At 38.9% G+C, this 23640-nt stretch overlaps 1 protein-coding gene across 1 annotated transcript; it reads left to right on the forward strand.

Moving 5' to 3' along the window:
• The first annotated feature begins 1040 nt into the window (after window positions 1–1040).
• LOC121161590 lies at window positions 1041–22103 on the forward strand. Its single transcript, XM_040988055.1, has 14 exons — window positions 1041–1046; window positions 1984–2020; window positions 2151–2215; window positions 2629–2758; window positions 3016–3074; window positions 7436–7517; window positions 7838–7896; window positions 9772–9898; window positions 10145–10203; window positions 13525–13651; window positions 13925–13983; window positions 16032–16116; window positions 17791–17978; window positions 22089–22103. Exons 1-14 carry the CDS (start codon window positions 1041–1043, stop codon window positions 22101–22103), a joined length of 1098 nt encoding a protein of 365 aa, XP_040843989.1.
• Window positions 22104–23640: the final 1537 nt, after the last annotated feature.

Raw genomic sequence — 23640 nt, forward strand, 5'->3', positions numbered from 1 at the left:
CCTCTTAGCTCCCGATTCGGGCCTGTTCCCAGCCGTAGATAACGTGCATGCCACGTGATTGCCCTGACCCAGCTTGGCATAACTCCTCACCTGTCTTGGCCTTTGCCTTCAATGCTGTGGCCTAGCATCTCTGGCTCATGCAGACCAGTAGGTGTAAGAGCCTAGCTTGGCATGACCTGTGCTCTATCCTAATTTCTATTCTTGTTTGTGAGCTAAGGTTTGCTAGGCCCTGCCAGGTCTGCCCCCTTCATAACAAACCCACCCATTAGCCAGCCATTGGACCTACTTTGCCCAGCTTGTCCGACCCCAAGGCCTGGACCGTGTGATCACCAGGAAGAGTTGTAACTTACTAGGGGCGTTTCCAAAGTTCCCCTACTTGACCCACTCCCAGACCCAATTCTCATACATGTCAGTGGGTGTTAGGCCAGTGCTTGGCATACTCTGGCCTTCCATTTTGGCGTTGTATAAGCTTGTGAACGTTGCAGCTTGGCCCACCCCACACCCTATTTTACAATGCACATTCAGGTGCTGTTGCCTTGACCAACCCAGACTGTTGTTAGTTCCTTTATCCGTGAGTGATGGCAGGTATCATGGTCACACCTAGCTCAGCCCATTACTACCACAACTCTTGAGCTAACCATAGGGACTAGTATTTCCACAGGATTTAACCCAAACATCCCCCACAGAATGTCTCCCCCATCCCCCGGCCTGATTCTCTTACATGCTGGTTAGTATCGTGGCCCTGCCTAATATGACCCGTTCCCTGATCTAACATTCTGTCAGGCGCTAGGATCTGGCCCTGCTAGACAAGCCCCCAGCCTTAGCTTTTGCATGGATTGGTGTGTGGTGGTAAACATTGTTCAGTGATTACATGTTCTACACAGGACTCATAAGTAGGCTGGGATATCAGTCTGACCCTTAAAGATCATCCGGTCTCTCTCCTCCAAACCACCAGGTCTCAGTACCCTTGCTTACCTTCAACCCTGTCGTTGGGAGTCCTTCAGGATTGATTCACAACCCACAAGCATAGTGGGCTCAACATGGAGGTACCTAGGCAGCAATTCCATATCCCCAAGACCCCAGAGTTCTCCGCCGGGTGGCCAGCAGGTGGAGCTTGGTGCCAAATGGCACACTGGCCACCAGGGCCCATCCAGCTCACCGTGTGTTCAGGATGGCTGGAGCCAGGGCCCCAAACATGAAATCTGACCCAATCAGGGACCTCCCAGCGGGTCTTAGTATCTTAATGCCATATGTTTTTCATGAGTGAGTTTCTTCATTTACATTTCTTTTAAAATATTTACTGACAACGTGACATATGTATTGCTTACATTATGGCATTTCAATGCATGCACATAATGTGTGCTGACCAGAACACGATAATTAAGATTTTCCCTCATTTATGTTATTGTTGGAAGAGATTCTCCTTTTGGCTCATGCGGTGTGTACTGTAACTGGGAAGTATAATTGCCCAACAATGCTGTGTAACACTAGGAACTTAGCCCTTCAAAAGGACTGTACAGTACCCCATTTAAAAATTCCATCTAATGGTCTCCACTCTTTAAACCTTTTGCATTTTGTGTTCAAATTTAGTTTTCCTATTCTGGAATAGGGCTTCTACCAGCATACTAAATCTGATATTTAGCTAACTGGACATTGTTACCATTGCCCTTTGTAAACATATTTGGGACAAGGTCATTCAACTGTTTACTCAGTGGGTTCCCATTCTGGAGAAAGGAGATCTGACATTCCAGCATGACCTTTAGTTTTGTAGTTAGAGCTACATCCCCATGCATTTCTTGACCTTATTCCCAATAAATATGTTCTAATTGTATCTCCATTTCCTGTGACTTCTAACTGGCCTTGTTTATTCCTATACCATACTTTAGCTCATGTCACCCTGTCTATATTCTCTCCATTCTTGTTCATTTGAACTGCTACTTCAAAATCTGGCTCTGCGTTATCAATTTTTCCTAATCTTCCTAGATTGACCTAGACCGTGGAGTCTGTTTTGACTTCAGAGGTAGGAATAAGAATAGTGAATTGTGCTTTTCTGTTCTATGTTTTCTGCTGTGGTCAGGCCAGAGGAACTCTCCCAGCTTGTTGAAAGAGAAGACCGTTCTGCTTTTTGCCTGACCAGCTTATATTCTTAGCGAAGAGAGTCATCAGCGTTATTGCTGATGTGTCTTCAGAGCCATCAGGAGATCACTGTGAACCAGTAGGATGGAAAGGTGTAGGATGTGTCTCCAGGTATGCAAGCTCTTTGGACTTGCTATCTTGAGAACCTTGTGTTGCATGGTGGCCACAGACTACTACAAGAGGTTGTAGGACATGGCTTTGCTCAGCACGGACTTTGCCATGTGGCGTCATCCCAGGAAGTTTCCTCGTGAGACTCCCAGCTCACCCTATCCTCATTTCTCCTCATGGTGCAGAAGTCTTGTCCTGATGGCCTCCAGAAGCTTTCCCATGGATGTGCTTGCACTTAAATATAGGACAGATCCTACCTTTTCAAATTGTTTTCAGCTTCTGCAAAGATTGTGCCTAGGACATGGTGTAATAAATGCTGTCTCAGTGAGTGAGTGGTTTCGAAACTGAATGCTTCCTGAATTTCTATTTTTCTTCTTATTACAGGAGGGTGTGTCATTGTCAGCAGGTGAGAAGAGTGGAAAATGTATTGTCATCACTCAGCTTGCTTCTGATAAGCCTACTCTTAGACATGAATTAAATTCTGATCAGGAATCGGATGACAATAAGAAAAATGGTGAGTATATCCATGAAAACTGTATATTTAGGTGTTGTAGACAGAAATGAGTACATCTGAAGTTGATATCTATTTTTAGGGTTGCTTTTGCCATTAAAAAAAATATGACTTACTTCTTGAAGCTGCTTTAATTATTTGAACTTTTTCTTTTTTTTTACTAACTGTTCTTCTTATTGAAATATTTATGAATGGAAAATACATGTCTATGTGTAGATATCCCATAATAATGAATGTGGATCTATTACTATATTTTGTAGGTAAGGAGTTGGCCTCTGAATCAGATTCTGAAGAGATACAATCCGCATGGAATTCTGAGGTACTGTTTCTTATTGTTATGATTTGAAAATGTAAGGTTTAGGTGATGTCGAAACAAGATTTGTGGTTATTTCTTCTTCATTCTAAAAGTTATTTGAGGTGATGGGAGAAATAGAAATATCAAAGATACACAGACAAATATCCAGTGCTCTGGTTCACTCCCCTAATATTTGCAGTGGCCGGGGTATGGACATGCCAGAAGCTTACCCACAGCCTTTCTTGTAGGTGGTGGAGATGCAACTGCTTGGTCCATTACATGTGGTTGAGTACACAATAGTAAGATGTTGTAAAGAAGATCTGGGGCCAGAAATGGAACCCAGGCACTATCACGTTGAATGCGATCTTACTGGCAGGTGAGACTCTAGGAAGAGTACTCGCCAAAGGGAATGTTTACTTCTCCAATAAACACAATGCATGCCAATCAGGAATTGTATTGTGGAGCTAGCATTATGAAATAGTGGGTAAAGCCACTACCTGCAACATTGACATCCCATATCAGTGCCAGTCCATGTTCTGGCCACTCCACTTTTGGTGCAGCTCCATATTAATGATCTGAAAAATGGAGCAGAAGATGGCCTGTGTTTGGGGAACCTGCCATCCACATGCGAGACTGAAAGGAAATTGCGTGTACCTGGATTTAGTCTGGCCTGGATGTGACCCTTGAAACAATCTGGGGATGAACCAGCAGGTAGAAGACTTCTCTCTGTCTTTCACAGTCTCTTTCTATAATTATGAATTTCAAATAAGTAATTAAATATTTTAAACAGATCATATCCTTACAGTTTTTATCATGTAATTAGTAATGAATTATGGTCTGTTGTACTGCTGAATTAGTATAACAGATACGCATTGCATTTGATGAGGTCAATATAGAACATTGAAAATAGTAAGGTGTAGATGCCATTAAGCTTACCAAAAAGAGTAACAGATTATTCCACTTCAAGCAATTTCAAATGCACTATTTGTTAAATATATGGTCACATTACAAGTGGCATTAATATAAAGCAAGGTAAGCATAATGAAAACATTTGAAAATATGATTTTAAATAGCAAGATGTATGTGCAAATCTAAGATGAGATTATCACAGTGATAATCATTCACTGAGCTAAACTAGGAAGCATTTGTTTTTAAATTGAAGCACAGTCTATGGTAAGCAGTATCAAGGAAAGGATGAGAATAGAGCAGGTGAGTGGTAACTAATTGTTTTAAAGATCTTTTCATTTGGAAGGCACATTTACAGAAAGAAAGAGCGACAGAGAGATATGCCATCCATTGGTTCACTCCCCAGTGGGCCATTATAGCCAGAACAGAGCCAATCTGAAGCCAGGAGCCAGGAGCCAGGAGCCAGGAACTTCTTCCAGGTTTCTCATATGGGTGTAGGGACCCAAGGACTTGATCCATCCTCTGCTGCTGTAAGTAGCAAGCTGGGACATGAACTGGAGTAGCTGGGACATGAACTGGTGCCCACAAGGAATGCTGGTACTAGCAGGTAGAGGATTAGCCAGTTGAGCCACTATGTTGGCCCAATGATTGCATTTTTGTGAGAGGAATAAAATAATTTGTCATTGGAGTCCTCAAAATGGTGTTTTAAACGTTTTCACTTTGAAATGCACCTATAGTTTGAAACAAGTTATGTTTGCAGGCATGTGGTCACTAAATCTACAAGATGAGGAATACTGCTATTGCAACTGGAACAGAACAACAAATAAACAACATGAAGTGCCAGGTCAAAAGAAGTCCTTCATATAAATATACAGATAGAGAAAAATTTAGATTAGAGACTACTAAAGCAATTTTTTTCTTAGGATGCATAATGAGGTGGTGTAATAATCTGTAGACACAGAAAATATTTGGGAATTTTGACTGTCATGTTGCCAATTGAAGGAAGAAATTAAGCTGTTTTTTGTGAAATTCTAAGAGGAGGACATCCGGGAGAGAGACACAGTGAATCGTTTCACCTCTTCATTATATTGTTGAAAGTGGAAATGGACAGGGCCTACAAAGTGGGACAGCTTTTACAATCATTTTATGAAATTGTTGTATGTAAAAGCTGCAAAAAATGGATACTTATCAACTAAATAAATAAACTAAATAACCATTGTTATACATACCTTTTTTTTTTTTCCCTTGGGCTGCGCAAAGTATTTCTTAGCTGGGTAAATGTGGCATGCATATGTAATCTAAACTTTTCCTTGCTCTCGTTTTAAAATTATATAAATTGTCTGAAGTCAAAGTTCTGTGATTGTATTGCCTTTTACATCAACCGTGTCTCCTGTCAACAAATATTTCAGGAAGATGATTTAAATGTAAGCTCTTGGCCAAATGGCTAGCAGGTCAGGTGAGTTATCTGTATCTTACATCGTAGAATTTCTGTGATCTTTTTGATCCTAATTCTATCTCTTTGCCACAGAGCCCCCAGGATGCAGTGGGCGGTGGCTCAGTGGTTCAGGAGATATGCACTGAAACACCACAGCCTTGACCTATGCAGGCATATGGGTACCAAAGCCGTCAGTGCTACTCTGGCTAGATGTCTCTCTCTCTCTTTGTTACTATCTCCCCATTTTCTAGGCATCTATTCTTTATTTTGCTGACCCTAAAATATAAGAACAATAAACATCTGGAAACTATGTGGAAATCAAAGGAAAGTAGTTTCCCATGTCTTTTTGACATCATAGTAAAAAAAAAAAATCTTCTCATCATGGGCTCTTCTAACATTGAAAAACTTTGAATTTGTTTTTAACAAGTCTCATTTTTCAGCATCTCTGATTGGTCTCATTGGCTTAAAACTTTTCATGAAGTTTAAAACTGCATGTTGCTGTAATGTTGCAAGTTAGATGAATAATTTTTTTGTTTTATATCCTTGATACAAATGCTGATAATGATAATTAAAATGAAATCATGACTATCATGATTTTTTGTTTTCACTTTCCAGCTACCCAAAATTTAAGTATGCTATTGTAGCTTATTGTGTGCATGTTTGTCATTTTCATAACATCCCTTCTTGGAGTGAGTTTTCCTTTTTCATTTTTGTAGTAAATTTTTTATTGAGGTGCTGCTCCTAAGTTTCTCAAATCTGTGAGGTGCTAAAGTGGCCATATTTCCTTGCCTTTGTACATTGTGTAAGTCTGACCTTTGTAAATCACATTTATGAATAGAATACGCAGTCATTATTCAGAAAGGAGAGAGTTCAGATTCTAGTTTGCCACCTGTTTGTTGAGGCTTGGTCCCGATTTACTTCTGTAACAAGCCGAGCATGGTGCAGTTTTACCTCCTGACTTTGGTGCTCTCATTTGCCGTGTTCTTTGCTTTTCATCCCATTCTTTTGCTCGTGCTAACTTTACTGAGAGGTCCCTACACACGTGCTCCCCATGAACTTTGTCTACTCTGAGCTCACATCCTTTTTTGATGTTTGGAGGCCAAGCAGAGGCTTGGATAATTTCAGACTGTTTTCTTCATGACGGCAGAGCTGGTGAATCACACCTTTCATTGTTATCCTACATGTTTACTCTAACATGAGCATTTAGTAGACTGTATCATTTTAAAAAACATGTTTATCTTTCCTAGGAGAGTGCCTGTGACTTGGTAGGTAAGGCAGATTTTTTTTTTTTAATTTTGTTTCGTTTTATGGCACAACTTCATAGGCTCTGGGATTTCCCCAACCCCTCCCAGTACCCTCCCCCCATGGTGGGTTCCTCCACTTTGTTGCAGTATTACAGTTCAAATCCAGTTATGATTCCTTCACTGCAAGCATGTACCATGCATAGAGTCTGGCATCTTATTGTTCAGATAAATTCAGCAGTTTCTTGGGGAGACCATCTCTGCTCTGAGAGCAGAGCTGTCAGAATATCATCCCGTCCAATGAAAAGCCACAACAAAATGTCCACAGCAATGTATAACATTATGGAATTATTTGACATGGTAATGAGTAACCAATATGTAAAAAAAAAATGCAAGTTCTTAACCACATCCTGTGATTACTTCATTGACATTTATTTCAATTTCAGTTTATACATAACTGGCTTCTATTTGCTTTAAAATGGTTATATGGTACTATTCAGCTGTCTCATGTCTATTTTCATTTTTATGTTTAGCAATTTATAGTATTGAAACATTATTTTTACTGGACTTAGCACATTTTAGGCTAGTCCAAACTTGCTAATAACTCTAATAAGGTACATGTCAACAGATGAGGTGCAGAATAGTTTTAGGGGGGTGTGTAGAGAAATCTTCCATACCTTAGTGAGGAGTAACTAATCTTTGTGTCTTAGTAAGGCATATGGCATGGTAGATTTTGTCTTAGTGAGTAGTTAAATCAACTGAATAAATAAGTATGCTAAATTCATTGCTTCTTTTTGTTACAGGAAGAATTATTTCCGGAACCTAAAACGAATGAAAACAATGCACAATTTATTTCTTTCATTAAACAATTTGTGAGAATGCAAGGTAATAGGGATGGATACTATAAGGATAATATAATAGATAAATTAATGGAGATTTGTCAGAAATTTTGAAATGCCTAAATCCATTCTGTTTTTTTATTTCTCAGTCTTTTCTTTATATGTATATTCTTTATATAAAAGATATGCATTTATATATAAAAGTTGGATGGATAGATATCTTTTCCTGAAAGTGCTCAATCCATTAAAATGATTCATCAATATTATATTTGTTTTATTGAACTGTTTATGAGTGGAGATATGTTTTTATCTTTATACACACACACCTTATATTGTTACTCATGAATATTTTACCGTATTTTGTAGGTATAGCGCCTAATCCCAGATCAGATGCTGAGGCTGTAGAATCACCATGGGATTCTGAGGTACGTCTTACGTGATGAGAAAGCATAAGTGGTATTTATTTTTGTAGACTTTTCAAAGATTTTTAAATTCAAATTTTTGTTTGAAGGTTTGACATTTCCCCATGATCTCATCTTATTTGTAATATCATGCGCATACATCCACTTTTACTATTAGTATTAATGTTCCCAAATAAGAAATTGACAATTACCATACGGGGAAAGGATAATATATTGTCACGCTCATGGAATAATTCAGTGAATCTATATTTATAGTTATATATCAAAGCATGTGACAAGCACACATTTTTTGCACTTTTCCTTAAATAAGAGAAAACAGGTTATTTGTGTTTCTGCAAAAGTAATTTGAATATTCTGAAAGCTAAATTAATATCTGTTGTTATCCATATCCTCTTATCAAGGATATTTCTCAACTGGGAACTAACGACATGCATAGGTAATTCAATTATATAAATGCACGATTTATTGACTATCTCCTCATTTGACTTGACCATCTTCTATCCTGTTAGTAAAAATTTCCAGGAAAGAATATTTAGTGGAAAAGCTCCTGGCTCAATGGTTAAGAGGTCCAGTGAGTTATCAGCATTTCACATTGGAGTGCCTAGATTTCCATCCTCTTTCTGCCCCTAATTCTTCACTTTCTGACAGAGAGCACCCTGAGATGCAGTAGGTAATGGTTCAAGTGTTTCAGTCTTTGTGACCCACTTGTGTATCCTGCCATGAGTTTCAAGTTTCCAGTTTTTGCAAAGATTAGCCCTGGCCTTTGCAGGCAAAAACCACTCTCTGGCTAACTGGTTTTCTCTTTCCTGTTTTCTTTGCATATATTTCACTATGTTTTCTCCAGCGTCTCAAGTTATTAAATCTGAAACTAAAAAGTGGAATTTAAAGGAGGATGGTTTCAACTGTCTTTCTTACAACATCATAGTAGAGAAATAATTATTCTGATCGTCACTGGGCACTGCTCTTCAACATCTAACTGCTCGAAAATCATCTTTAGAAGTGACTCATCTTTTGGCATCTACAATTGGTGTTATTGACCTGAATATTTGCGTTAAATTAAAAAAAGAATGTTATTATATTATTAAAATATATATTCTAAATGGCAACAATAAAGTTATGATTTATGTTTTTGATACAAATGTTGATAGATATAATTTAAAAATAGAACATTGTGATTTTTGCTCCTTTTTTCATTTAACAAGTATCAGAGTTTAGCTGAGTTTTGAAAATTTGATTGTAACATTTTAGTGAACTGTATCCATTGGTTTTATTTTGACACCATATTGTTTTTCATGGTGATTTTTTTTCTGCTCAAATATCAAAATTCTTCATCTACATTGGCTCCTAAATATGCTAAACTAACAAAGCTGATCAGTGCCAAAATGCATTCATTTTCATGAACTTCCAGATTGGCCTTTCTGAAGTATACTTGTGATTATATTATTCAGTCATTGGTAAGTGAAGTAGAAAGCTCAGATTCTATTAAGCCACATGTCTACTGCGGTTGGGTCTGAGACTCTCTTGCGTTTCTCTGTCCTGTTCCCCACGAGTTTCCTGCAGTTTTCCCCATGGTGTTGCATTTCCGAAGGTGACCCCCATCTTGCAGCCTTTCCTGAGCTTTCAGGGTCAAACTGAGTGTAATGTTATTTCATCCTTTACTATACTTTATTTACTTCAGAGCAGATTAATTATGCTCTTCTGTTTTTTCCTGCATTATCTGCTCCCTCTTAGTGTGGGGTATAATGTACCTCTTATTACATATTTAGTTTACCTTGTGAAAGTATTTATGTCTTGTTAGGCAAAGTGACCTGAGTATTGAGTAGTTCAGCAACTGAATGAATGTGTGTTGGATTTGTGATTTCTTTTTTCCTCCCACAGGAAGAAACAACAACGCCAGCAAGTGGGAAGAGTGAAAATGAGATTTCTGTCATCCGAGATACTCCAGAAGAAGAAGGAAATTGCAAATTGTTTTGTAATGGGGAGTTGGACAAAGACCATATCAGTGGTCAGTATATATTAATGAGAAACTGTATGACTGCTACTGTTTAAACTAAAACATGTAGCCCCATTATGATATTTATTGTATTTTCTGTTTTGCTGTGTTTGCATGAACACTGCCTTTTTCCTGAAATAGCTTCAACGTTCTAAACATCTTAATTGCTATTAAGGATATTTTTATTGAAACACTCATGAGTGGTGATAGATTATTTATAGTGATACATTTTCTCATCCGTGCATGTGCATTTTGTAGATATGGTGTGTACCTTAAGATCAGAAGATGAACCTGTAAGATCAACTTCAAAGCCAAAGGTATGCTATGTTATTTTCTCGTGATTTTGAAATGTGAGCATTAATTGATGTTAAGATGTAGAATGATGTGGTTGTTTCCCTTTTAAAATTAAGGAAGAGGCAGAGTGAAAAATAACAGTTCATCCATCAAATGATGCAGCGCCTGAAACCTCTCCCTATTGTGTGTACTGGTGGTTCCATGGGCCAGCCCTCATTGCTGGCCTTCAATTCATTCCATTTTTTGGTGTTGGCTGTTTCATCCCAGCCAAGGCTTGTCCACACCCAGACACTGGTCACACATGGCTCAGTAGTGGCAGAGACCCAGTCTAGTCTGTCCTACATCTACCCAGGTTCTCCAGAGCACCAAATGGTGCTGGTGTCTAGCCCAACTTGGTGCACCCAACCGCAGTCCACACTTGTGCCAAGGGAGATTGCAGCCATATCCAGACAAGAACGCAGCCCCCACTTTGGCCCCCACACCCTCCCATGGGATTCCCAACCCAGCAAGTGTGTACTCTCAATGCTCCTCAACTGAGTCTATTCCCAGCCCTAGATTATACGTGTGCCAGTTGGTGCTCTGACCCAGTTTGCTTAGCCCCTCACCTGTCTCAGCCTTTGCCTTTGATGTTGTGGCATAGTATCCCTGCCTCATGAAGACCAGTTGGTGTAAGAGCCAAGGTCAGAATGACATGTGCTCCATCCTGATTTCTGTTCTTTTTTGTGAGTTGAAGTTTGCTTGTCCCTGCCCAGTCTGCCCCCTTCCAGTTGCAGTTCGGCCTACTCCACGTCCTATTTTAGGATGCACCTTCGGGTGCTGCTGCCTTGACCTGCCCAGATTGCCATTGGTTCCTTTACCCGTAAGTGATGGCAGGTGCCATGGTCACTCCTAGCTTAGCCCATCGCCACCCCAGCTTGCAAACTAACCTGCAGGACTTCTATTTCTACAGGGTTGGGCCCACACTTCCCCCACCGAGTTTGCCCCCGGACCAAGTTCTCTCACATACTGGTTAGTGTCTTGACCTTGCCAGATGTGACCAGTCCACTATCCCACAACCCAGTCAAGTAATGGTACCTAGCCCTGCCAGACAGGCCCCCATCCATAGCTTTGGTGTGGACTGGTGTGTGGCAGTCAGTGATGCTCTATGCTAACAGCTCACCTCATGATTCCCATGTGGGTTGGTGAATCAGTCTGACCCAAATAGATCTTATGAATACTCCCCTCCAAACCACCAGGTCTCAGTCCCCAGACTTGCTCGAAAATTTCATGACCCTGTTACTGGGAATCACCCAGAATTCATCTCTCGCCTACACTAAAACTGGCCTTATTCATGGGTGTCCCTAGTCAGCAAATATGTATCCAAAAAACCCCAGAGCTTGCCCAAAGCCAAGAACTCAGTCGCTGCCTTTCAGCAGTGGCTTTGGCCTGAGTTCTCAGCCTTGAATCCGGCCCAGCAGGGGCACCCCCCACAACTGCCACACTGCAGGGAGCTGCAAGCTGCCGCCAACCCCAAGGCCTGAGCCCCTGTCTTTCACAGCTTTAGGATTACTTTCCCCCAGCTCCTGTCACATTCTTAACTGGAGTATTTTTGCTTTTTGATTTGTGTATTAATAGCCATTCTATCTAGGTGGGGCCATTGTGTTTTCTGCATTTACTTGGTGGTTATTGATTTTTAAAAATTTCATGTCTTTCAGCCATTGAATTTTGTTCTTTGAAAAGTGCACATTCATACCTTTTTTTCCAGTTTTAATTGTATTTTTTTTGTTATTATTTTGAGTTTCTTGAACTCATATAAATTCATGATATAAATCCTCCAGCAGTTACATAGTTTGCACAGATGCTTCTCTTCAGTTTGTTGAGGGTTTCCTTTGCTCTGCAAATTGCCATGCTTCTGGACTTTTCTCCAATACTTCTTTGCTTATGCAATGCCATACAGGATTTACTCAATATTTTCCTCTAGTACTTTGATGTTATCAGTGCATGGGATTAGATCCTTGATTTTTGTATGCATAAAGTGGGGGTATTATTTCACAAACTCACATATCCAATTTTCCCAGCAGAACTTGTTAAAAATACTGTCATCTATCCTGGCACTTGCTTTAGCTTATTCATCAAAACCTAATTGATTATAAATGCATGAATTCATTTCTAGTATTTCTGTTAAGGGACATTGGGATGATTCTATTTTTGCAGCATGGAGATTGGAAATCAAAAACATGGAATTTCAATCACTTATGATTCCAAGAAAATAATAATAAATTCAAATGCCCCATATATCTAGAGGACATGACATTTAAGAAAAGGCCAAGTGTGGAAAATAGTAAATTTTGGAGAGAGAGAGAGAGAGAGAGAGAGAGAGTGTATAATATGTATATAATATGTATATCCTATTTTGGTAAATATGAAATCAATATATTTATGGTAAACATATTAGTATTAATGCAGTTACAGAGTATTTGTCTATGGTGATAAAATAGTGAATGAGATAGGATGGATCCCATCACAGAGAATTCCTATTCCAATGTGCCATATGTTTACTGCTCTTTGGTCTTGAATTGCTCTTGTATCTCTCTGTTCCTAATCTCAAGTTTTTGGCCATTTTGTCCTTCAGTTGGTATGTTTTCCATTTGTGTGTGTGTTTTTTTTTTTTTGGAAACATTTGTTTTATTTGAAAAAATTAGAGACAGAAGGAGAGAGAGAGTGAGAGAGAGAGAGAGAGTGAGAGAAAGAGAGAGAGAGAGAGAGAGAGAGAGAGAGAGAGAGAGAGAGAGAGAGAGAATCTCTCACTGGTTCACGCTCCATATGGCCACTAGACTAATCCTAAACCTAGAGCCTGAAGCTTCTTCTGGGTCTCCCATATGGGGGCAGGGACCCAAGTACTTGAGCCATCCTCTTTTGCTTTCCCAGTCCATTAAGGAAGTTGGATCAGAAATGCAGCAGCTGAGCCTCACAGCAGGACCCATGTGGGATGCTGGTGCTGCAGGTGAAGGATTAACCTGTAAACCCGGAACACTGCCCCCTCCGCTTCATTATGTTGTTCTGTTTCAAAGACTCTTTGTGGTCAACACCGCCTTCCTTCTACTTTGGTTTACATTGGGTCCTAACGTTCTAACATATCCCAAGTTTTCAAGACCAAACTTGAGGATTCATATCTACCCTTATGGTAAGGGTATGCAGTTATGTTCTCTGGTTTCCTCTATGTGTAGCCTCCCCCAAGTCCTAGAATGGAATCTGCCTTATTTCTGTGTTATGTAACTATTTGTATGAGAGTGCACATGACTTGAAAACTACAGGAAATACTTTCTATGGTTGCTTAGTTTGTGGTATTTGTTTTTCTTCCACAGGAAGAAACATCAATTCCAACCACTGGAAAAAATGAAAAGAATATGGATATTGTTCTAACTGTTTCAGGAGAGCATACTAAAGACAAATCGCCTGATGCTAATGGGTCACCAAAAGATAACACAATGGGTTGGTATCTATCAAAGCTGTCTTTTTGGATGCTGTTGTTTCCTTTCAAATGGGTTAGTGTAACTATGATTTCCATTGTTTTGATGTTTACATTTTGCTGTTGGTTTATATGCTCAATATCTTCATGTTAAATGTAATTTTACAAGCTGGAACTCTTTATTGCTTTTACTTTTGAGTATAATATTTTTGGAATTAGATGCATATTTACATTTATTTTTTAAAAGAAACGGTCACGCATGTTCTCATTAATGAATCTCTGCCAATACTTCCTAGATACCACATCTTCCTTAAGATCTGATGATGAGCCTGTGATATCCACATTAAAGTCGGAGGTACTGTCTCTTGTTCTTGGAAGTTTTATGTACAGCTTCTTGTTTCTTTTTCCATGATTTAAAAACTATGTAAGAGACAAAGAACTAAGAAACATATACATCCACACACACTGAGACTCAGACACTGGTTATGCAAGCGGAGGGTTATTGCTGTGGTGATTGGAAGATTAACGATCACTAGTAACTATATTTGAATGTTTGTAAAGATGAATGAAAGAAGTATTGGTTAAAACATTGTAGGAGTTTATGCTAAGGATGGGAGTGATATTGGGAGTGGAATTCTGTTTTCATAAACAGTTTCATGATATTGATTTTGATGAGGCTCGGCACCAGAATGAGCAGGAATGATTCCCATGATTATCAAGGAGGAAATTCTGGGATGAAACTAGATCACTTTTTTATCTTTTTTGGGTTTTTTTTGTTAGTAGAAATGAATAAGATGCATAAGATGCATTACCATCATTGTTAGCCTTTTTCATATTATTGTACAGAAAATACAATGTGTAAATGAGTGCCTGACATATATTAAAAGTAGATATCATTATAATCTGCTGTATACTTTCACACTATTTCTTTTTTTCAAGGGAGTTGTACAGGTATTTGGCTATTGTTCTTTTGGCACAATGTAAAGGAAAGTTTTACTTATTATCCTTCCATTTCATCTTTTCTTGTGATTAAACATTAAGTAATAATAAGCCAGTTAAGACTACCCTAAAATGTGCCAAGTTCAGTAAAAATTATGTTTCAACACTATGAACTGCTAAATACTAAAATGAAAATAGACACAAGACAGTTGAATAGTACCATGTAATCGCTTTAAGGTTTACAGCAGTTGGTTGTATATAAACTAAAATTGAAATATCAATGAAGTAGTCACAGGATGTGGTTAAGAACCTGCATTTTTTTAATGTATTGGTTACTCAATACCATGTCAATTAACTCCATAATGTTATAAATTGTTGATGTTATGTTGGGGCTTTAAATTGGTTGGGACGATATTCTGCTAGGTCAGCCTTCAGACCAGAGATGGTCTCCTCAAGAAACCATTGAATGTATCTGGACAATTAGATGCTGGACTCTATGCATGGCATATGTTTGCAAAGAAAGAATCTTGACTGAATTTGAACTGTAATACTCTAACAAGGTGGAGGAATCCACCATAGGGGAGGGTACGGGGAGGGGTTGGGGGAATCCCAGAGCCTATGAAACTCTGTCACAAAATGAAATATAATCAATAGAAAAAAAATTAAGCAATAATTAGATGAAAAGGCATTTGATCTGCATGTAAGAGATCAGTCAGTATATCAGCAATCCGTATTATAGCATTTGGGTTGATATCCTGGCTGTATGCCTAATTATAGCTTCCTGTTAGGTACGTCAGGGTAGGAATCAGGTATATGCTGATGTAACTGTGTTCTTTCTACAACTTCAGGGACTATCATTGATTTCCTATCTCCCAGCTTTGGTGTTAGCCTATGTCTGGAAATTAGTGGCACTTGAAGAGTAAACCAGTGACTGAATTCATATGTACATTCTCTTCCCCGTATTTTACTCTCACATAAAGAAAAAAAGAAGGAACTAAGTGTTTCTCAGTGTGTACATAAATGTATAACATCCATGATATCCTGTTTATACTCAGTGTGACATATTTTGAAGTTTCTCATCATGCTAATATTTTATCATAAAAACCCAGCCTTCAAGTATCTTAATTATTATATATTTTAACTAGTGCCCTGACTGTAGTTAAAAAATTTTTTTTAAATTATATCTTCTTGTTTTATTGAGTATAAAAATAAGTTACTAAAATATATGCGTTACTAGTTTGTTAATGATACTGCTCTCTCTGGCCTCCCATATTGAGTTAAGGATAAGCTCTCACCTGAAGATAAAGGTGAAGCTTGGTCCTATAAATTCTTAGAAATGTTCAGTGGGAATGTTGTGCTTTTTAATACATGCTTTATTTTTGTTTAACCCTTTCAAAATGGATTTTTTTCCTTAAACATAGAAGGGAATTTTATGCTAATCATTGTTGATATTAAATTTAACAGTGTATTTCCAGAAAATCTTTGAAGAAAGATGCTGATGGACCTATGGGGGCGGGGAAAAGAGAAGATAAACATGAACAGTTGGAAGGTAAGGACTATTTAAAAAAATCATCTGACAGAATGTTTACATAAGAAATTGATGCTGATATTTACTATTATTCAAAAACTGTTCTTTATTAAATGCATAATAAGGAAAAAGATAGTTTAGGGGGTGCTAAACTGATTATCTTATCAACGTATTGCATTATTGTTGCCCTGAAGGAAGTGAAGTATCAGTTCCATTTCAAGATAATCTATGATCAGGAAAAATAAGAAATGAGTATTAAGAAAGAAACGAGAAATAAAAGCCATTCTGACGTGGATGAAGTGACATCTCATTGTGGTTTTGATTTACATTTCCCTGGTATCTAGTGATACTGTAAATTTCCATACATCTGTTGGTCGTTTGTGGTCTTTTGAGAACTACCTATCCATGTAATATTGCCTGTTTCTAGCTGGATTGGATGTTTTTGTTGAGTTTTGGGGAGTAACTTTTACTATTTGATCATTTCTTCAATTGAGCACACCAAGAACTGTAGGGATTGTCAGATCACAATTTAAAATAACCACTTTAAACACTAAAGTGACCAATTGGTGTCAGAATGGCCTTTAAAGTTATATTTTTGGATTTGTTTTTCTGAATTTTTCATATGTCTTACAGTGTTTAAATCTTACAGTTTTATTGATACAGAATGAAAATTTCAGTCTCTGTGCATGAGAATGCATGTATATGTGTGTATTTTATTTTAGATGCCAGTTAACAGAGTGTTATGATTCATATGGTCATATTTATAGAAACAGGCCATAAAATATCACTACTCTTTTTCTTTGTTACCTAGAGAATGACATTATATTTCACAGAAGTTATACATTTTTTTAAACTAGTGATGATAAGTGACAAAGCCATTATTGATCAGTCCCAGTGACTTTTTTGCTTTTGTTCTTTATGAGCTTGGTAGGTTCAATCAGCATGCATTTTAAAACACCTAAATTGGTTCCTTCAACACAGAAACATATTTAATGTCTCTCCAAGTACTTTGTTAAAAATTTGGATAGTCAGAGGTTTTTCTTAAATAAGTAAATGTTCAGTGAAAGAGTAAGCTTAAAATATCAGTTGTTGGGCCCAGCACCATGGCCATTGCCTAGTGGCTAAAGTCCTCACCTTGAACACACCGAGATCCCATGTGGGCACTGGTTGTAATCCTGGCAGCTCCACTTCCCATCCAGCTCCCTGCTTGTGGCCTAGAAAAGCAGTCGAGGATGGCACAAAGCCTTGGGACCCTGCACCCAGTGTGGGAGACCCGCAGGAAGTTCCTGGTTCCTGGCTTCGGATTGGCACAGCACCAGCGTTGCAGTCACTTGGGGAGTGAATCATGGGACCAAAGATCTTCCTCTCTGTCTCTCCTCCTCTCTGTATATCTGACTTTGTAATAAAAAAATAAATAACTCTTTAAAAAAATTAGTTGTTAAAGTAAGTCTTTTCTATTTTATGAGGATTATAGCTTTCTTTCGACTAGTAAGTGATGTGTTTAAATATCTGTTTATCTAGGGCACTATACTTACCAATGCAAATGATTAACTAAAGTAACATTAGCTGAATTAGGCATTGGACATATGACCCACTAAAGTGGTACAATGAACATTTTGTATTTCAGGTTTACCCAAATTGAAGAATTGAAGCATTTGATTCAAGTAATAAAATCTCATATCTCTTTTGTTACAGGCAAATACAAAGAAAAAACAATACAGGAAAGGATCAGCAAGAATTTTGTTGGTCATTACAATGACATTGAATATAAACTCAGTGAACCTGAATTAGAAAATGCCAATTTTTCAATACATAATGACATAAACACGATACTCATGGAAGTGGAGGAAAACCCTGCTATAAGTGAAAGTGATCAACAACAGGTGAGTCAAACCTCAAATATCTGGGTTTATATTGTTTTGTTTGCTTTAATAACATGGTATAAGTAAAATTATTTACCATAGTAAACTTCTATTATCAATAGATCATAGTTTAATACTTCTTTCAAAATATTTAATTACTTATAAAAATGTAAATGTTAGATCTGTACTAAGGAATATTTAATCAATATTTGAAATAGAGGCAAGAGGAGAGAAAAGATGGTAGAGTAGGGTAAAGACAGGTTTAAGCAGATGGAGACTCATTTGCCAGGGTGAAGCAGAGAGGACACGATCCCAGGAAATAGTAGAGGACAGCTTGAGGGCAGAGAGACACCAGGGACTATAGACCCAGGAAAGCAGCAGAGAGAGTGGAGTGGTGTTGCAGTGACCACAAACCCCAGCAATGACTGGCGATTGGCCTTCCATCAATGGCCAGATGGGGGGGAATACACCAGGAATTAGGGAGACGAACCCAAACAGAACTGCCCATCTTACTGATTTTCTTAATCTGACCATGAGCAGAAGCAGGTTGGCAGAGCTAAATCAGGCAGGTACAAACATTGGGTAGATTTCATGGCCCAGACCCCCAGCAGTGTTAAATTGAATATAACGAATAGGTTGTGGGGGCTGGAGGGACAACAGTGAGCTAAGCCAGGAGCAAAATCATTCCAAGCTTAATACATTGTACACATCCAACCGGTAAAACAATATTGAGTTGGCATCCTACAGGTCCCCACAAAATAGTTCTGAGTGGCCCCCACTCCTAATGGCCAGCAGGCCCAGACCCATACCAGTGCCATGGCAGATGCCATTTTGTGTACTAAGAAAAAGGCTGTGGGCCAGGAGGAACAACAGTGAGCTGCACATGTTCTAAGCCAGAGAATCATTCTGGCTCAATACATTGAATTTGTCCCATAAAGAAAACAGTACTGACTTGCATCGTACAGGTTCCACTCAAAATAGGTCCTTGTGGTTCTCAGATCTATGGCCAGCATGTTTCAGCAGGACCAGCACCACTAAAACCCATGTGATTTAGGAAGGCTGGCATCTTCCAGGCACTGCTTGAACTGGGAGTGGGAGAAAGACTACTGACAATGGTAAGCCACAGCAAAAGATAACAGGTGAAGGAGAGTGGTGATCCAGAAGCTGGGGTTACAGATATTGGTGTGGAAGCCAACCACGAGAGCTCAGGATTGAAACTCACTGGAGAGAGTTTTACAAATGACTGCAAATGAAGAACAGGGTATGAAATGCAATCAGTTAAATTGACCCATAGATCAGAAGTGTGACGAAGACGTGAAATATAGCCTATCAGGATCAAATCTGGTAACTCATAGACAACAGACTCGAGTTGGCACTAGACAATAGTAAAGTTACACAGGTATAAGGGGGGGAATTGGGAGCGACCCTGAAAGCCTCTTAACAGGAGGTCCTGCATATGGAGCAGGGGGGAGACCCCAGGGTGGAGCAGGTGGAGAGGAGGAGGCTCGTATTCCAACCCTGAAGACTCCCAGATCCTCACCAAGGACTATCAGTACGGACACCAAGGACTACATCCCAACTGCTAAGGAGACCACGGGGAATAGGAGTGCCTTTGGAGGCTGAGAACTCTAAGGTCACTCACCCCCATCTGGAGCCTCCACAGGGGATGTAAGAAGTCCAAACTCTGCCATGCAAAAACCAGCGTCATCAGAACGACAACCAGGAGCCCTGGATGGTCTGCAGAAACAGAAGAATAATAAACTTCCTTCGGGATTAGGGGGGCGAGCTTTCTCTGGTCCTTGCCTAGCTCTGGCTCTAGGTTCCCACCCTCTCTCGCGATGACCATTAGGATCGTTACAGAAACCCCTCAAAACAAATGAACAAACATACAAACGAACAAAAAAACCTAGAATAGACGGACAACAACAAGGAAAGCTTAGAATCAGACAGGAAATGGACAGCATGGATTCACTCATACCTCACTAGGTGGGACACAAAGATTAGTTATGCCTCACTGGAATATTGGGGATTTCTCTGCACACCCCTCCTAAAAAAATACCTGAACTGATGACACATGTCTTGCTAGAGTTATAAGCTAGTTCAGACCATCCGAAAAACAACCAAGTTCAGCAAAATCATGCTTCAACACTATAAACAGCTAAATACTAAAATGAAAATAGACATGAGACAGCTGAATAGTAATCTATAGCCATTTTGAGGTGTATAGAACTCGGTTGAATATAAACTAAAATTAAAATGTCTAAGAAGAAGTCACAGGATGTAGTTGAGAACCTGCATTTTACTATTAGCATATTGGTTAATCAATACCATGTCAATTAATGCCATAATGTTGTGTAAATGGTTGTTGATGCTATGTTGGGGCTTTTAATTGATTGGGATGATACTTTGCTGGCTTTACCTTCAGACCAGAGATGGTCTCACCAAGAAATCGTTGAACTCACTAGGATAGTAAGATGCTGGACTTTATGCTTGGTAAATACTTCCAATGAAAGAATGTTAACTGAATTTGAACTGTGGTAATGCAACAAGGTGGAAAAAATCCACCATGGGAGGGAGGGCTCAGGGAGGTGTGTGGGGGAATCCCAGAGCCTATAACACTGTGTCACATAATGCAATGCAATTAAAAAAAATTGACCCATAGATCAATGGGTGACATAGCATATAAACCTGCCCCAAAGAGAAGAATCTGCTAACCAGAATATCAATGACCAGGAGTAAAAGAAGAGACCAAGGCATAATGAATATCATGAATGCCTCTACTGCAAAGGAGCCTTTGTCAACCTCAGAGTTAACTGAAGAAGACATGGAAGAAATGGGGGATAAATAGTTTTTAAAAACTTGGTGTAAAGCTTCTTAACAATAGTGAGAAGTACATACAGGAATCCAAGGAATTGAGGGAATATGTTGTGAGAAATAGCAGCAGTGACTCAAATGAAAGTTGATACGTTGGAAATGAAGAACACAATGAAGCAAAATACAAATTCAGTGGAAAGCCTCAGTAATAGAATGAGTGATGCAGAAGAAAGAATCTCAGAATTGCAAGACATTTCTTTCAACACTGGGGAAAAAATGAAAAAGCTGGACAAGGAACTCAGTCAAGCTACTGTTAATTCCAGCATTCTACAAATTTACATCATGGGAGGCAGTGGACAATAGATCAAGGAACCTGCATTGAATTTGTTATCCCTCATTCGCCACGTTGTTTTCTACTTACTTTTTCTCATATAGCCATGTGTGGAAGGCAGTTATGTCCTATTGCTGAAATGTTCTGCTCTTCAAAATGTGGCCCTAGCCTTGCAGCATTTCCTAAGTTATCCTGATCAAACTGAGAGTTCTCCGATTTCTATCCCTGTTTTGCTTGATTTATTAAATGAAGTGGTGGAACAGATTAAGTATGCATTGTGTTCTTTTTTTTTTTCTATGTGTAGACATCTCCTCTCAATTATAGGACAGAAACCTGCAGTCTGTTTATGCTGGGGTCCGTGCAGTAAGTGTGGATGACATGAAGGTGTGAAGAGATCAGCTTCCTTGTTTGGCAGGGCTCAGGGGAGCTTCCAGGTGTTTGGCAGGGCCAGGAAGATTCCTCTCTGACCACCTTGATGCAGTCTCACCCCCATTTTGCATGGACACTCAACCACCCCACTAAGAATTCTATAACCTATTTAGGCGTTGTTATTTGCCCCTGTGAGGTGGCTTCTGTAACTGATGTGAGCCTGAGAGTTACTGCTATTGATAATGTCTTGGTGGATGGGTCTTTAACTGCACACAGGAGTACAATTAAGCCCATGCTGTTTCTGGACACCTTATTGTGTGCCTACCCATTGCCCTGGAATCTGGCCCAGACATGTAGCATGGCTTCTGGGAAATGGCTTGATAAGAACCATACAAACTAATGGAAGTGATGGGAGTATGAGCGGAAACTGCTATGACAAAAAATATAGCTTACTGTGACCTTAAAGGTCAGCCTGTTCTTGCAACTGTTTGGAGCATAGAAAATGTAGCTGTTTTAGCTGCTTTCATAATTTTTTAACTAGAGGAATTATAGGGCAATTTTATTAACATCATAGAGATATGCTTTTAGTTATTGTTTGACTGTTTCTGAGGTTGCAGAGCCTGCAGTTGTAGGGGGATTTAATGTTTGAAACTTTTTGTCTTAGATTTTTATGTTTTTTTCCTCTCTTGATGTATTTCTCCCATTAAGTGATAGATAAGTTGTGAAAATAAAATGTAGTTGGAATGTTTTACTAATTAGTAGGCAACCATCTGTGCTTTGGCCTTGGAGTTCTGGCTGTCACCTAATGGCTAGTACTGAAGAATGAATAACGGCTTGCCTTGAAGAAACTGATTATAGAAACTTACAGAATTATATTTCAGAACATCCGGTTGACCATGAAGTAAAAATTCATTAAATCAACATCTATGCATGCTGGTTTAATTCTGAAGTTAAAGATAGTAAAAAAAAGTTTGTGTTGTGTCTAAGTAAATAGAAAGGACAGCTTCTTCTTGAGCTGTTTCAAGAGGCCACCACGTGACCGTGTCCGTGTCTTTTCTTATTGCTGACTCCACACACCCTACTTGAGCTCCAAACTCAGGGGAGCTGGACTCCGGCATGTTTATATATTAATCTTGTGGTGGGAGACTGCATATGATTCGACCCAGTAAATTTTGTCTTAATGAGTGGATATGTGACTGAGTGTTTGTTGAATGAGTGTTTTCACTTGAATGTGTGTTTGTTGAATCTGTACCCTTATTTCTTTCTTTAGGAAAACACATCAGCAACAAAAAATGGAAAAATGGCTAAGGATGTAGCTATCATTTATAGTACCCTGCAAATATCCCCTGTTGCTGAGGTGAAGAACAAAAGCAGTGGTCAGTATCTTTCAATGAAAAGCTCTGTTAAATGTTGTTGCTTCAACTGACATGGTGTCTATCCATGCTCTCTATTTTTTAGTGTCTTATTTTCTTAAAAGGATCAATTCCTCCCTGCTAACACCCACGGAGATTATTTATTACTGTTTCTTTTACTTCTTAGAAATAATCGTAATTGTGTGTAAGTGTGAGTGAACATATAATCCAGTAAAAGGTGCCTAAATTATTGGATTTTTGGATCTGTTTTGCAGATGTAATGTTAACTTTTGGTTCAGAAGACAGAAGTGCAGAGTCAACTTCAGATCCTCAGGTACTGTCTCTTGTTTTCTGGTAGTTTTGAATATGAATGTAAGTGGTGTTAAAGCATGGAGATTGTTTTTAAGTAATCTATGTCTTCATAAAATTACTTGTGATGAGAGAGAAGATAAACAGAACTGACAACACATATATAGATGTCCTGAGGTACTTCACTCCCACCTCACAAGGCACTTCACTCCCCCATGTCTGTAAGGTCTACACAGCATGGCTAACCTCATCAGCACTTTTTTCTTTCTTTTTCCTTTTTTATTATATTTATTTTGATAATCTTTACATAGTTGATTAGGGTACAAAGGGTCAATCGCTAGAAAAGTAGGGAAGATTGTTGTTTCCACATTCTCTCTTTCCTTTTTCCCCCTGCACCTGGGAGAAGAGGTAAGATAAAGAGAGAAGCCTCACCCAGCATCCCACCCATCCCAGGGTCTCTGACGTGGGCATGCTCCAAGGGCATTGCTCAAGTTGTTTTGATAGATCG

This window comes from Ochotona curzoniae, unplaced genomic scaffold, assembly GCF_017591425.1.
Source record: "Ochotona curzoniae isolate NIBS_2020 unplaced genomic scaffold, NIBS_Ocur_1.0 contig_4797, whole genome shotgun sequence".
NCBI lineage: Eukaryota > Metazoa > Chordata > Mammalia > Lagomorpha > Ochotonidae > Ochotona > Ochotona curzoniae.